Source organism: Thermobia domestica, chromosome 3 (genome assembly GCF_964235325.1).
Source record: "Thermobia domestica chromosome 3, izTheDome1.hap1.1, whole genome shotgun sequence".
NCBI classification, from domain to species: domain Eukaryota; kingdom Metazoa; phylum Arthropoda; class Insecta; order Zygentoma; family Lepismatidae; genus Thermobia; species Thermobia domestica.
The window spans coordinates 175899470-175917209 of NC_137456.1; the positions used below are offsets into that span (position 1 = coordinate 175899470).

Below are 17740 nucleotides of genomic sequence, written 5' to 3' on the forward strand. Positions count from 1 at the left end.
ACTCGCGGACTGCACAAACGGATAAAGCAGTCATATATGTAACTTAACCTTCCTGACTTTACTTAACCTCCACTAATTTAAGATAATCTACAAAAATCCAAGAAAGCAGTTATTAATTGAAATGCAAACATATAGAAATGTATTTTCAACGGAACAAGAAAAAAGTACCTGCCCAGATTTGAACACGGATTGATTCACTCAGCAAGCAGACGTCTTACCGACTTATCCACGGCAGAACTTGCGACTTTTGGTTTTGAAGCTTTATTTATACTGCGTGTGTTACGTAACAACGCTACGAGATGACATTACTGTTGTGACCACCTACTTCAACACCCGTTTCGTAAATTTACGAAATCACTCTTTTAATCGTCAATCAATCCGATATACATATATAAATAGATAAACAGATATGTTGGTGCACCAGTAAGCTCCCAAGAGTACAGATTAATTCATTCTTGATTTTAATCTACAGAACAAATGCTTTTTATGAAAGCAAGGGGCCTGTTAGCCATAGATGGCTAAAGGCCATACATAAAATTTAAACTTCAAATGGAAGTGGGGTAACACGCAGACAATGGCTGATTTAACAACACGTTTGATAATAGCGAGTGTAATGGCTGATTTAAGAACGCACATGTTATGGTCTGTGTAGCTAAGTGGGCAGCGTGTGTGACTGTCATTCTAAGGGTCCTGTCTTCGAATCCTAGCCTCGATTAAGAGTAATTTTTTTTAAATGAACTAAAAATTGTAAATGATTTTCGCGATTGATACTGAAATAGATTTATCCCATAAAGGGAGAAAACCCAAGACAGACACAAGGGGCAGGGGAAAAGACGCTGATTGTAAATCCTTAACCCTTACGATACCAAGGGGGGTTCGTCGAACCTATAGTCAATTATATTGTGAATTGTGCTTCTCTGCGTGGACAAAAGAATCCGATAAAAATTAACATTCTGTAATGTAATGTTAAGAAAAAATCTTGCTTGATTTTGCTCTAAACGGGTTCTCGTTTATTTTGTATAGGACAATAATGCGAACAAGCTCCTTCCTTGGTAGTGCGTGTTACTTTTCGTTCTGACTTAAGATATCGTTTATATATATATGTGTGGTGTTTTTGTTTTTTGCTACAAATAAACACTGGCATGTCTCGGACTGGCAATACAAACATTTTGCAACACTGATGGGCTTGGCAACACTGATAATCGTCACTTTGTTTGTTATTGTCAAACGTGGTCGGTGATTTTGCAGTACTGAAAAGAGAACTAATATTTTGAACATCCTGCGAGTTAGATGTTTTGTTTTATAGCATTGCAGTGTTTTCGTAGCTTCAGTGCTAATAATCTGAGGTCGAATATTGTTCATTTTGTGTGTCGTATCGCGTAATAATATCAGTGAATGTAACCTATTTGTAAAACCTACATGTATAATTTCATTTATAATGATGATGTGGTGTTCTACCCGAATGTCCCTGGGCGAGACGAACCCATGGTGGTTTGCCATTTCCTTCGATGGGATAAATACGACGTCCAAAGGACGGGACTTACAGTTTAACGTGAGATCCAAATCACTTATGTTCCCGCTTGTGGAATCGAACCCAGGACCCCTTGATCGCAAGGCTACGACCTTAATCACTCATCCACCCGGGACACTATTTCATTTATAACTGATTATTTAATAAAACATCTGAGAATTTAATTTGAAAATGAACTTTTCCCTATGGGTTCAACGAGCCCCGCCTTAGTATGCTACGTTATAGAAAGCACCTTGGTATCGTAAGGGTTAAGCGTTAAAATTTCGTTTATTCCCGTGTAGTTTGCTCTTTTCCTTCCCTATTTCCTTCTTTTCTCATTTTGTTTTGCTTTCCATACTTTTTCGGTCTCTTCTGCATGATGCATAGTATTATTTTTCTATTCTTTATATTAATTTCTATCTCTTAGAACTTAACGTGCATGGAGTTTCTGAATATTTATCTCGTGATTGTTTCTCTAAGTGATGCTTTTACCAGCAAATACTTTCTTACTCCAAGTGAAGTAATATCCTGGCATGTTATGTTTTCGGGCATGTATTTACTGTCATATTGGTTGTCCAACTATCAGGCATACAGTGAAACTTTTCTGCTACTGAAAAGGCTCTCATTTCTTATATATCCAACCTCCACTTTCTAAAGTTCGTGACTGTACATGCATTTCCACGTTGTTTTAGATAAAGACGCAACATAGTAATTTGGTATACATATGTTCTCTTGTAGTACCATCAACCTTTTTATGAACTTAACGAAGAATTTTTCTATATGTATAACCACTTATTCAGAAAAACAGAAAATAGAATGTTCGGTTTTTGTAGTATAATGAACCTTATATAAAGTTAACGAGGAAAACGTAAATCTTGCGATTCATGCATAGAGACTTTGCTCAGAGAAGGAAGTAACGTAATAGTGTGGTATGTCTATGTACTTTTTCTAGTAATATGAATCCTTTTATGAAATTAACGAAGAAACATGTAGTGTGGCATGTACTAGATAGACACTCAACACGAACTACACCTATATATACCAAGAATTTTATCAAATATGTTACAGCCATGTCATATGTATCCATGTATTACATACGTATAGATAGTACTTATTACCACTCGTACCTATTCGCTCTCGGAATTTGAATCCTGAGTTACTGCTTCAGGCTCAGACAGAAAGGGATCTAACAATAATTTTCTTAATCTGGTGAAAGAGGCTCTCTATGACTGCGATAGATAACAGTAGTTTGTGAGATTTAAGAAATTACGGGATCTGAAGAATATAACAATGTATACAACAGGTCCCGTAAACTTTGTTCACGGGACATTTTGCGTGTGTGAAATTCCCTATAGTTGAAATAGCCCCCGACGTTTCATCGCCATATTTGCCGCAAAAATTAATAAAAAATTAATAGGCAGATCCTTGCAGCTAGTTTTCTCACTAATAACTCTTTATAGTGTGTAAATCATAACAAAATAAAAATGTAGACACCATCTCCCTACATCAGTTACTAACCGTTTCTACACATTATGTAAGCTATACCGATAAGAGTAAAATAAAGTGAAATTCCTAATCAAGTCAGCAGTAACACTGAATTCATGATTGTTTCTCTGCTGAGAGTATAGATTTGTCTGCTCGGCAATATGTTCAAATACTTTATCGGTCATACACAAAGAAAATATTTCATAGGGTGAAAGATTTTCAGGTTCAGGTTCAGTACTAATAACCCAAATCATTTCAGATACATGTTTATCTTCCTTTCGCTTATTTGAATCAGAGCAGGTGTTGGCGAGCTGGGAAAGTACATAGCATTTCTCTCCATATTCCCGCTTTGATTTGCTGTTATCTCTTGCTCTCTAACGGGGACCAATTCCAACCTTTAATGTCCTTCAGTTTACAGGCACAAATAATAGATTATCGATAGCAGCAAACTGATTATCTTCAGAAGTGTGAGTAGAAGTGAGGTGTGTAACATTTTCTTTTTGAAGACTTTTACTTTTGTTCGTTTTTTCTAAACTCATTTTTGATTTCGTTGAAGTGAAATTGATCATAAAGTTAAAAATATATATTGCATTAAAAGTGAAATTACTTTTAGTTATATATGATTCTTTCATTGATGTTTTGTAGGGTAGATAGTACTACGGCTTGAATTGATCACATATCATATACATACATACACACACAAACATTTTATATATATATATATATATATACTCCTTTTCTCTTATATATATATATACTATATAAGAGAAGGAGGGTGAGAGATGAAATTCCAGGAATAATTCTTTAGAGACTTTTCAACCAAAATTAGAGTCATTTCTTCTCCTACTTAGCGACTTTTTGTATCAACTTGTTGGCAAAGCTGCCATATATCCTGCAGTAAGTGGCGTACTTAAAAGATAGGTTACATGAGTAATTCCTGTAGTTTTTGGACTTAACATACAGCAGATGTATAACTGAAAACTCATGTTTTATAATATTTTCCGTATAAGTGTTCCATCTATACATACTTTTCGTGTGAAACAATATAGGCGGTCAGGATCTCACATACAAATGGACATATATAACATACAGCTGAGGAATGTAACATAAGTATATGCATGTGATATACAGAAAACTGTTAGATGTCAGACATCCTGCAACGGTATGATGAAACATCTAAGGGCAGTGTGCCCATGTATCTTATGCATAACGTATGCTCCGTACTTAATTCTGTAGTAAGCAAGAGGATACCGTATATTTGTATAATATACCGCTATCCGGAGAACGAATTTTTCTCAGTGTGTGTAATCCATACATTTCCCTAGGGTGAATTATTCCACGTAACAAACGCATAAATACAATTCAAGTTATATTACTTTTAATGTTACTATTAGTAGCGTAACTAAGATTGCGTGCCCCCACCCCACGCAATATTCGCAAATGGGCCCCTATTAATATTCTTGCACTATTGTTAGGTATACCGAAACCCCATTTTGCTATCCGCTTCCTCTTTATCGACTCGAATTTTTTTTTTTAAAAAAAGAAAAAACTATGCATCAGCAATGGAGACCTCCTTCTATCCGAGTAAAAAAAAACGTAAGTTAAAAAATAAAGATTTGCAAGAAAGGAGTTGTGCGTTTCCATTGGGGTTCACTATTTCCCGTGTTCTTTATATATATGATAAAAAGAAATTGTCCCAATCTAATGCCGATAATGCCTTGTTAATTCCCACAGCTTCGTAATGTCTTTGTTACTATTAGATAAGAACATGGAGAATATTCCATGAAAATCCTCCAACAGTAAGGAAACCGTGCTAGATATGGATTTGGAAACGAGATTTGTGTCGTTGGAAAGAACCGGGTCCCTTGAGCACAGCAGTGATGTTAGAAATCGGTCCCGTGGTCTGAAACCCAAGAATTTGGGCCCCGCATGTTTGGACTCAGGTCCCTTCTATTCGATATCAAGTATATTGCGCTGTCCCTTACTCACATGCAATATCAAACTATTGTCTTGTAACGTTCGGTTGAGTACGAGTAACATTCAGGGAGGATAATACGGAAACTTAATTTTGTGAGCAAAATGCATGGAGAATATGGCATGAACAGATTTATGACATCATCTGTGTGATCAGGGAAAACAGACTCTTTCCAATCCAACCACCCACGTCCAAAAACACCATGCTTCATTGGTGAATAGAAGGGACCCGACCCCATACTTTCGGGGCCCGATGTCTAGGGACATCAGGCTCCGGGATCGATTTGTGACTGCCTTGCTCAGAGGACCACGACCTTTCCATTGCCACCTCCCCGTCCAAGAACAACTTATTTCATTGGTGAATGGAAGGGACGCAAGCTCGAAACTTTGGGGCCCGATTTCTGTGGCTTTGTGTCCGTTTTCTGACATTCCCGCTCTGCTCAGAGGACAATTCTTTATCGCCCCCACTCGCGTCCAACAACTCATGTCTAACTCGGTTTTCTTACTGTATGAGAATCAGCTCCATGCTCTTTTTGTATTATCGATTGCACATCACATTATTGAATACATAAATTATAGATGAGATTACATTTTCGAGTTAATAACTTACATGCGTTTTTTATATCTTTTTATTGTCTTATTGATATTTCAACAAACAAGGTTGGGCAGGGTCTCCCTTTTCCTAGTGTCTCCCCCACTTAGCTAGCACTGCAAACTCGTTAGTTATCCCACTGATTACTATGAACGAGAACGGAGTTTTGAATTAGTTATAACTAATCGAACAATAACTTAAGTGATTTCGCAGAGGGCAGGGCCCACCCGGAAATTTCCGGGTATCCGGGCGGCCCAGTCCGCTTCTGCATATCAACACCCTGTCCAGAAATGGCTCCTTCCTCAGAAAAGACAGCAAAGAAACACAAGTGTCTGCTCGCGTTGCCTTCTGGCCCGGAGTCAAATCATGGGGTACCCACCGACCCAACTCATAGTGCTTCCCAAGTTGATGGAGGTGCTGCCGAATGGTTTCTCCACTCACACTGAATTGTAGTCCCAGTTCTTCACATGTCTGGCCACTGTTCGCTTCAATTACTGCCTGAAGATCTTCATTTTGTACAGGTAGCATGTCGGATATACCCACATCAACAACTGACCTTAGCCGTATCTCCATTAGCATTCAACTCACGGTGTGAGGGCCATTGAACACAGACCTCCACAAAAAAGCGACAGAACTTTCTTCGTTACCTTTGTATATGCTGTGGTGTCACTCACCCAGTTTCCTATGAAAAAAAAAAAACTAATTCTATAATACTATTTGAGAAACTACATATTTCTCCCTGTCCAGTTTCTGCGTTTGTTTGACGTAAACCGATATGAAATGGAACTCTTTAATGTCGGATTAAGAAGAAAGCAATCCTCAAGTATTCTAGCTTCGTGGCCTCTTCTTTAGTCCTAGGCTTATCTCAACTTTTGCGGAGTTTTGCCAACAAAGTATCGATATAAGCATGCTGCGTAATTTAATCCTGATTACTTTTAATATTATCATTGGAATAAATATTAATACTAGCTGAACTTATTAAAATGATTTGAATGACAATAGTATATCTATGTGCAGATCGTGTTTAAAATGTGGAGTGACTGCTTTTTGTACTCTATCGCTCCCTCTACATCATTTTTTAAAAATGTTATTGTTTTCCTGTAGCTACTGACCTTGAAGTAAATTGTGTAAACTGGTAAACTAAGTTAGAATACAGGTTCATTTTAAATAATCAATTAAGTAGAATCGTTTCCCCGGAACATAGTACTACACAAACATGTACTGTACTGTTTATACAAACCTTAGATAAGATACCATTATCGAGTGCGATTAGTCTTTTCCCTGCCTTTCATGTGACAAACGGAGGTAGTCTGTGTTTTATGATACTTCTATCATCATGGGAGTTGAATAATGTATGTAAATTCGTGAATAATGGCCAGCGATATACATACATATATGCGAAAATGTATTGGATAAATTTATTGAACATGGAAACACCTAGGAATTGCATGAGGATATAACAAAAACCTACATAGAGTTTATAGTTTATTAGTGTGACGTATTGAGTGTTTATCAATCAAAATGGCGATTTCTATTTGTGGCCACAGCAATTTGTTTCCTGCAAGAAGAAGAAATGGATTTACTGAAAAAATATTTGGAATCACTCTATAAAACTTAAATTCACACACTCCCAGGAAGTATGTTATACGTTTAGAATGTTAGTGTATAATTTTATGCTAAGTACTTGACATTCTTGTTACACTACGGGAAAAATAACACTAATTGCTGTTAACTGATCATATATTAGTAATTCAGCCGGGAAGTGGCACTAAATTAGCTGATGTATCATTCATACTTACGGGAAAGAAATAAGGTTTAAAATGCCATTAAACAGCAACGGCAATGTATTGGAAAATGGAATATTGCCCTCAGCAACATCTTCTGCAAGTGGGAGTAAGGAAGGGAAGGCGTGGGTTGTATTGTTTGCTATCTTCCTTATGCAGGTAAGTTAGATTTATTACTTTACTGCTTTACAACTTATGCATATGTTTGACTTAATACAGTATTTTGTTATCTATGAACTTGAACTTGATTATACAGAGTTAGATGTTTCACCACTTGAAATCAACAAATAAGAATATAGTAATTGAAGAACTCAATTCCAAATGAGCCTAAGTAAAAAAAAAAAAAAAGTGAGTTTTTCAGGAGACGATTTCTTTTTTGTGTGTGTTTCCATCATTCTATTTCTGTGAAATGAAAGTAAGCTACATAAAAGAAAACTGTAATTACCTATTTTTCGTAAGATAACGGTGAAATTATCTGTTGCAAGAGTTTTATAAGTGTTTTTAGGCGCGACAGAAAATAACTTCAGAAAGTACTGTTGACTAAGGACATTTTGGAAAACAACGCTGTTTTCTTTTGTCTACAGTTAATTTGATTTATGGAGTTTTGGCATGGAACCCAGTTCAGTATACGGAGATACTAAAATGGAACTTAACAAAACCGCTATCTCAAAATTAACAAAAATTGACTTAGGCTCTTTTGGAATCCATCCGTTCAATTGTTTCTGTAAGTAAGAAACTCAACATCATATCCCTTTACATACAAGGTTGAGGTAACCATGTTACTTCTAAACTAAGAGTGAAAAAACACTGAAATTTTGTACGAAGCAGATATCAACAAGGCCAAATCGTTTGACATATTCTGCAATACCAACAGATAAACAATGTCACAAACCCAACATAAATATGTATTTTTTCAAATAGCACTACGTTGCGTAGGGGAGTCTGGAGGCAGAGCCCGTTATTTTATATCAATCCATGTAGTTTTATACATAGTAAGGACTATCCTTTGGCTAGCTGGGTGCTCTGCCCCCAGACCCCCGCGTTTGCTCCGATACGGCCTCGCACCTGTTAAACACACAATTCTACCGAATTTCAAGTTTCGAATTTCGAATTTCTTCATCCTAACATTTGGCCTCCCTCTAACACAAAATATATTCACTTTTGGCAATTTTCTTGTGGGTTAGTCCTAGAAAGCTACAATCATGCTAAATTTCATCATCCTAATTCTGCCGAAAGTGCCTAAACATTTTTGAGTGTAGAAGATTGTAATTAACAGGGGAAAGATTTTTCAATTGCCCATAAAACCACTCTAAATTGCAAATTTTAATTTTTAGTGAACTTGTTAAATAGTTTTAAAAAAAACGTACAAGCATGCCGAATTTGAACTTTTTATTCCAATTTCAAGTACCTAAAATATGAGATGATAGATCCAAAAAAAAAGACCCATTTAAATAACATGGGGAATTTCTTCATTTCCCTTTAGACCCATAAAAATTTAAAACATTCACTTTTAGAAATTTTCCTGTAGGTTAGTCCAAAAAAGCTACGATAATACCAAATTTGATGATTGTAGCCCTACAGGAAGTGCCCAATAATTTTGGGGTGTAGATGTCCCATATAAATAACATGGGGAAGATTTTTCAATTGCTCATAAAACCTCACTAAAATTAGCAATTTCTTGGTGATCTAATTAGGTAGTGCTAAGAAAAACGTACAATTATACCGAATTTCAAGTTATTATTCCAATTCTAAGTACCTAAAACATGAGATTATAGGTAAAAAAAAAAGGCCTATTTAAATAACAGGAAGAATTTCTTCATCTCTCCATTAGACCCCCTAAATATTAGAAATGTTTATTTTTGGCAATTTTCGTGTGGGCTGGTCCCGAAAAGCTACAATCATGCCAAATTTCAACTTTGCACGTCATATATATATACTAGCCTTTCGCTAGCTGGGGTCTCCAATCACAGATCACCGCATTTACTTGGCCTACGGCCATGTCCCTGTTAAACCCACAATTCTACGAAATTTCAACTTTCTTTTCGTATTTCAACTAGGCCTATCTAAAAGATAAGATTTTGTATAACATGAAAACGCCCATTTAAATAACATGGGAATTTCTTCATTCCCCTTTAGACCCCTTAAAACTAAAAATATTCACTTTTGGTAATTTTCCTGTGGGTTAGTCCAGAAAGGCTACAGTCATGCCAAATTTCATATTTTAATCCTGCTGGAAGTGCATAAACATTTTGGGTTGTAGAAGGTGTTCTATATAAATAACATGGGGAAGATTTTTGAGTTCCCCATAAACCACTATAAAGTTGGAATTTTTTTATTTTTGATGATTTACTCAAGTAACGTTAATGAAAACGTAGAAGCACGCCGAATTTCAGGTTTTTATTCCAATTCCAAATACCTAAATTATGAGATTATAGGTCTAAAGAAAGGTCTACTTAAATAACATCGGAAATTTCTTCATCCTATCTTTAGACTCCCTAAAAATTTAAAAAAAAAATCACTTTTGGCAATTTTCCTCTGGGTTACTCCCGAAAAGTTATAATCACGTCAAATTTAATCATTGTAACTCTACAAGAAGCGCTCAATAATTTTGGAGCGTAAAAGGTGTCCCATATAAATAACATGGGGAAGATCTTTCAGTTCCCCATAAAACCACTCTAAACTTGGAAATTTTTATTTTTAGTGATTTACTTAGGAAACGCTAACGAAAACATATAAGCATACCAAATTTCATGTTTTTATTCTAATTCCAATTTTTTATTCTATTCTAATTCTAAAATATGAGATTATAGGTCCAAAAAAGGTCCATTTAAATAACATGGAGCATTTCTTCATCGCCCCTTTAGACCCCCTAAAAATTGAAAATATTCACTTTTGGCAATTTTTCTGTCGGTTAGGCCCAGAAAGCTACAATCATGCCGAATTTCAACTTGTCATATCAACCAAAAGAACCCCTTTATTTTATGTCAGTTCATAGGATAACATATATATATTGGTACTTGTAATTACAGCAAGTTCTCACAATCACATAATTTTAAGCAGTATTGCAAACTTTAGCAATGAAAAGAGAGGCACATTGGTTCAGTGGTAGAGTGCTTACCTCTGGTGCGAGGAATTCGTGGTTCAATCCCTGACCAAATAAGTTTGTGGTGGACAACATTGAGTCCGTGAGTTTTCTTGGGATACTTTCATTTTCTCATTCCATAAATTCTTCCATCATTCACTTGCCTAAATCATCCTCCCTTAGCCTAACAGGCATAATCGTAGGACGTTAAACCGAAAGAAAAAGAGTTTAGCAATGCATAACATATCTCCGGAATAGTTTGAGAAATCAAAGTACTATAAATGGCAAAATGATTTCTTTGTCCATTGCAAACCATACGAATACGAATACTAAGTTTTGATACTTACTCGTATCTAGGCATTTTTTTGTTTCGAAATAAAGCCTCTTGAAAATATTCAAATTTTCAACCCCCTGTAATTGCTTTTCCATTTATTTGGAACACGGTATATCATGACCACAGTGTCCAATGCTAAGGTATTTTAATGTGCATTGCTCTGTCCGTTGTCAGTTGTGCTGTTAATCTAATATAGACTTCCAAACTTTGGATGTTTGTGATACTGTGGCGTTCTTAGTTTACAACACTGAGTAATAAGTGTATAGTGAGTTTTCGTTTAGCATGTAGATTTGAAGTATGAAATAATCTGGCACAGCGCTGTTTGAAAAAATATAACTTTATATTGGTTTGGCAACACTATTAATCTGTTAATATTGAAGAGTATGCCAGAACACGATTCAAAATTATGTGAACGATTACAACTCCTTATAACTTTTTTATTAATCATCCAGATAGCTTCAAATATTACAGTTAAATGCTAAAACTCTCCAAGTTTTTATGATAGAAAAAATGAAAATAGTACATCACAAATGTTCTATGTGGATCCTCTTTGTTACCCTGCATACATCTATTCGGTATTCCAATTTCGCCCAGACCCGTTTTAACATGTTTGCATCAACAGTTTGCACTGCAGCAGTGATGCGCTCTTTCAGTTCATTTACATCTTGGGGTAGAGGGGGTTTGTAGACAATGTCTATTAGATGTCCCCACAGAAAAAATCGCAGATGGTTAAGTCCGGTGATCTTGGTGGCCAACGTAGAAGCTGATGATCATTTTTACCTGACCGCCTAATCCAGCGGTGTGGCAGCCTGTTGTTGAGGGAATTTCTGACATTGTGATCAAAGTGACATGGAGCTTCATCCAATTGATAGAAGAAACCAAGAGTGAATAATTTACTAGGGATGCGCGCGAGACGAGTAGAGACAGAATTTTCCTGACAAAATTCGAGTCGAGACACGGCTCTTCCAATAGAAAAATATACATTTTTTGAGCCGAGACATCACTTTTACAGCGCATTTTCGAGACGAGACAGCCACAAATGTTGTCTCGTGCGCATCCCTATAATTTACATCTTTCATTTCGAAATACGCTAGCTTTAAAATTACATAAAAGGAAAACAAGCAGTGGCATTTGATAATAACTTTTTATCACTAATAATGGTTTTGGGTTGCATAAGCATCTCTGGTATTTTTGATAGTGTTGGAGGGATCAAAATAAGATTGAGAGGAAAGATCCTCTTCATCCCCTGGTAATTCGCACCCCGGCTGTTTCCAAAACCTTACGAGTATCTTACAAGAATTACGCAAATCTAAAAGCATTCATTGAAAGAACATATTTCAAATTAAAATTGATAATTTTAGGTTTGGAATATACTTTGGCCTTTACCTCATTAATCACGGTGTGAAGTGTTCTTTTACCAATCTCATAATGAAAGCTTCCTGGGGTATGTTTTAATATAAGTCTTCACTTAAAAGGCAGCGTATTGTTGGTTAAGAATGACATTTTTAGTGCTATAAAGTTTGCTTTTGTCGATTGTCTTGAAACCTAAGCATGAAGATTTTCACTTTACACACAAACACACACACACACATGGCATTTTGTTCAGGTCAATAGGATCGATCGATCGTTATATGTCTCAACTTTAGATTTTTTTCATTGATTTTTGAAGTTTTGCAACATTTCATACAACATCATTAGTATTTTCATTGTAGACTAATACAATTGTACAAAAAGTTTTGTATTTAAGAGCTTGAAAGGTCGGGTAGGAGCATAATTTGCCCAATACTAGACGGAAATATTTTGTAAATTTATAGATTTTACCATTTTCGTTCATATTTACATAGGTATATAAGAATAGAAGGTTATATTTACAAAACAAGGCAAGAAAATAAAATAATTATTACGTAAGTATCTTAGGAAGATATATTTCCATTTACAGTACATTAGAAAACTTCCAAGTTGGGAGTAAATTTACTTCTTTTGTGCCCCTTATCCTCAGTTGACATCAAGCGTAAGTTATTATGATTGGAAAGCCCTAATGAAAATATAAACCTCATGCTGTATCAAAATTAGAACATTTTTATGCAAGTTACACTGAAGCAGGGGCGCACTTACGGGAGATCCACCGGGTCTGGACCCCCAAAATTTGTTAACTTAACATACGTGTGTACACTTTCTCAATAATAAAACTAAACGTTTAATAGGGAAATGATTGATATAATATGAAAATTTGATCGTATACTTAATCTGTACTCTTTGTATTAATAGAAACAATCTAGTTCTATCATATTTTCCTGAAAGAATCTTACAACTGCTTAGCGTCTGTACAGATTCCGTGCAGAATAATACCCGTTCAATACTACATAGACGTAGTGGCTTGTAATATTGGACACCTCCCAAAGTTTAGACCCCTCCCAACAAAAATGTCTGGGTGTGCGCCTCCACTGAATAATAATTTTGTTGCCATACTATTTACCTTTGCTTCATATTGTATATTGTAAATGGATTGAAAATTTGAGGTTGCTTGGGGCACTATTCAATATTATTCAATTGAACTCATTTTTCTCATGAGTTACTTTGGCCTGAAGTGGAATTATTTTAGGGGTTGAGACTCAAAACAACTCATAAATCAAAACTGAAAAGCACTGTAGAATGGCTCAAAAGATTTATACGCTGAGGGTTTTTTTTTTTTTTTTCGAACTGCTGCACGAACTACTGACTACGATGTGCTAAGTTCGACATCTCAACAGACCTTCCATTGCTGCTCGTAAATCATGCAATGTACGAGGCTTTTGTCCATAAGCAAAATTGCTGACAGTTCCCCATAAGTAATATTCTAGAGGAGTGAGGTTTTGGGAACATGAGAGATATTCGACAAACCCTCCTCGACCTACCCTTCGTTCGGCAGTTTCATTGAGAATCTCCCTGTAGAGATTATGGTAATAAGGTGAGGCGGTTTGGGTACAAAACCTCGCGGACCAAAACCTCGCGGCCCAAAATCTCGCAGGGCCGAAACCTCACCTGGCCAAAACCTCGCCGCCCAAAACCTCGCGGGACAAAATCTCGCCTGGCCAAAACTTCGCCGCCCAAAACGTCGCGATCCAAAACCTCGCGGGGCCAAAACCTCGCCACCCAAAATCTCGCGGGCCAAAATCTCGCCGGGCCAAAACCTCGTCTTCCAAAACCTCTCGCCCCAAAATATCGCCATACCCAAAATCTCGCCTGACCAAAATGTAAATGTTCCAACAGATGATAAGGATGACGGTATAAAAGACGCTAGTATCATGGGTATTTGACCAAGTCCCGCTTTACCATATGAAAATTTTATTTCTGTATTAGAGGATTTCAATGTGAAGGTAGGGCGACAGAATGTTTTTAAACTGGTTATAGGGAAAGAAAGTCTGCGTAAGGAAAGTAATGACAACTAACGGGGTTAGTTCCGTGAACTTTGGAACATCCAAAAACTTAAAATTTTAACAAAAATCTAATAATACTTATGAAAGTATGAAATAATACATGAGTTTTTACGACGTCCCTTGATTATGTCCTGTAGCTTAAAGGAGACGTAGATGACCAAGATGAAGGAAATGATCGAATAAAAAAAGTGGGAGGAAACGGGAATAACCCGAGAAAGCCCACGCACACGATGTTTTGTATCTTATTATTATTATTATTATTATTATTATTATTTTTATTATTATTATTATTATTTGTAATGTGAAATGGCATATTAAGAAACTCATTGGGTAAATTTTAAAGAAAAGTTTCATTCGCGGCGAGGTTTTGGGTGGCGAGGTTTTGGCCCGGCGAGATTTTGGGCGGCGAGGTTTTGGCCACGCGAGGTTTTGGCCCGGCGAGATTTTGTCCCGCGAGGTTTTGGGCGGCGATGTTTCGGCCGCGAGATTTTGTCCGTATCCCAGGTGAGTCACCATTTTATTGGAGATAAAACCTCTCGTCCCGGTTAAGGTATCTGATGGCAGGTAAAATACATAATGTAGCATCTGCAGGTACTCCTGACTGGTAATTGTGCCGTCAAAGAACCGTCGTCAAGAGTTAGCAGGACTTGCTGCTATGACAGGTCGTCCAGAACTGTTTTTGTGCTCATCTCCAACACAACCGTAGACTTCAAATTTATAACGAATTTGGACAACTGTTAAACTTGTCGGCGGTTGTGTTCCAAATTCATTTCACCATTATCATTGCACCTCTCTGATGATTTCGTACTTCATGTACCACCTCAAGACCGCCTTGCTTGCTTCAATTGTCAGCCATCTTGCTTCACTCACGTCACTACACACACACACACACACAAATGAAACAATTATTGGGTGCAACGTAATAACATAACATCAAACATTAAATTATACCACTACAAAAAATTATGAGACGTTTCAATCTATTTCAGAGTTATTCACAACTACACAATTCACATGCATTTTTAAGCCATCTGTGTATATATACATGAAGTTTTATTGTGTGTATTTAGAGCATATTTTTACTCTTAATCTATACAAACCTTTAACTTTATTTATAAATACAGTCTGTCAGTCTAAGAATTATATTTTAGAAAATTCCATCTCTTTTATGAGAATTTCTAAAGATTGATTGAAGTAGTTAGATTTACTGTGACGAACATGATCAGATGCAGAAGATTGAAGTGGATTCTCATGGAGGTCAGGATCGTTAGTTGGAAAGTTGTATTTCTAAAGAAATAAGAAGGAGTAGTGTAGGTTGAAGAGACTGTAATGTATTGCCTCACAGGTGTTCATAAAAGAAGTGAATATTTATTCTAGAAACGTCAATTAATATTTACGTACATGGTCCAAAGCGATTCAGGGTCGCAAAGAATGCAAGAAAAGTGATATGTTGAGCAATGTCCTTTGTAGAATTATAAAGTTTGGTGTGATGGGTGATACCACAGTGATGGTAGCAGAGGCACATTTCTTCGAGAATCACTAGTTTTTCGTAGTTAGCCTGTGAAGCAGACTAATTAGGTCTGAGAAATAATTTGTACTAGGGTTGCCTAAAAGATAAGATTTGAGGCTGTCTCGTCTCTTGATGCCATGAAATTGATGCCTTGTCTTGGAAGGTGTATCTGTTTCTATTGGGAAACCTTTGTTTCGTCTTTTCTCATGGGCAACCCTAATTAGCATATGTTAAAAATAGTTTTGTATTTGAGCTTTCCAGACCATCTCAGTAAGGCACAGTCCTACAACGAGTGGGTGGTTAGGGGGGCCTGGTCCCCTAAACTTTTCGTGGCCCCTCCAGACATCAACACAAAATGCTATTATTAATACAAAAACACAATTTAGATATTTGTAAGAGAATTTTTAATGACTTGACTCCCCTAACATATTCATGGCCCTCCAAACCTCTGTGGCTGGTTTCGGGTCTAGTAACGCATTTGAAAAGAGTAAACTTTTGCTATAGTTCCGTATAAGATCTAAAGGAACGAAAGTGACAGAAAATGTTGTTGCAACGTAATATATAAAAGAACGACTATAGCACATGCAAATCTAAATACATAATATTCATAGCTATTCAGATTATACGTAAAACTGGAAACTTTCTTAAGTCTTAAGAACTTGTCTTCAATTCTTATTTTTTTGTTCTGAGATGCTTACTAGCGAGAATGAGCTGTTTCTGCGTTTTTTTTTCCCTTCTGCGTCCCACACACACGTGTCCGCAGAAAATTTCGCTAGGGGGGTCAAGATGATTAGATTCTTTCTACATAATTTTGGCTTGTTGGAATTCAGATTAAACAAACTCCAAGACCTATAAAGATTAGTATGTTGCATACATTCTAGTATATTATTATTATTATTATTATTATTATTATTATTATTATTATTATTATTATTAGTAGTAGTAGTAGTAGTAGTAGTAGTAGTAGTAGTAGTAGTAGTAGTAGTAGTAGTAGTAGTAGTAAGATAAAAGCTTAAGTATTTGTGCTCTGGAGGATTGAAAAAGATATTTAACCATTTAAAGTGCTCCTCTAATTTTCGAGCAAGAAATGTGTCTTCCATTTAATAGTATTTTCCTCTTCTATTTCTACAAAACATGAAAATATTTATTTTGATGGTACTATTGTTATTGTAAAGCTCTACGATAGCCAAAAAATACGAAATGAAATTCAATGACGAAATGGATTGCATAAAATTAATATATATACAGCACAACATCGTTTATCTCGCCCAACTGGGACCAAAGGCAATCCGGAAAATTGAAAATCCGGATAATCCGGGTTGTGTGCATAATAAGCAAAACAAATCCTTAAATAATCAGACTTACCGTTTATTACGATAACTTTTTACATCACTTCTTAATAAAGAATTGGTCCGCTGTCTTCTCTTTCAAACACGTGTGGCGTTTGAATGAAACACTGAGGTGCTTTCTTAAACTCGACTAAAAGTATTTTATGTACAATATTACGATAATTTATTGTACAATTTATGCAGGAAATGCACATTTAATCAAAATAAAAAGCGAATGTTTGGTGTACTTATAGTTACATTTTTAGTATCATAGTTAAAAATTAACTATGTGAACAATAAGTTTTAAAAAATGTCTACAAATCTGATCCGGATTATCCGGAGATCCGGATCAACGAGGGCCGTATAAACGAGTTTATATTGTATACTTACATTGTACATCAAGATTATAGAGAATATCCCATTTTTTATTATTACACAAGCTTTTCTGGAGTCATCTTCTAAAATATAGTTATCCTTTCCCCCTCTGTTATTTAAAAGTCAATATGACAAATAAACTTCTAGACAAATAAAAACACATTTTATTCATATAAGAAAAATATGAACTTTTATGAACACTGAACGGAATATTTAAAATAAAAAGTAGTATATTACTACTATAGCAAGAGAAACAGCATTTAGGATTATCACAATAAAAGATCACTATCAGTCTGCCAACGACCTCACGTTTCTGGTAGCTAATATAACACATTTCAATATCTCACTAC

General features: G+C 35.9%; 1 protein-coding gene across 2 annotated transcripts in view; it reads left to right on the forward strand.

Moving 5' to 3' along the window:
* The first annotated feature begins 6836 nt into the window (after positions 1 to 6836).
* Positions 6837 to 17740, forward strand: part of LOC145680877 (uncharacterized) — an 84511-nt gene continuing 73607 nt past the window's right edge. The window contains exon 1 of one of the 2 annotated variants that reach the window (XM_081752020.1): positions 6837 to 7504. In XM_081752020.1, the coding sequence (XP_081608146.1) occupies positions 7382 to 7504 (123 nt within the window). In that variant the 5' untranslated portion in view covers positions 6837 to 7381. The remainder of the gene's footprint in view (positions 7505 to 17740) is intronic. The other variant, XM_081752018.1, reaches the window with a different exon arrangement.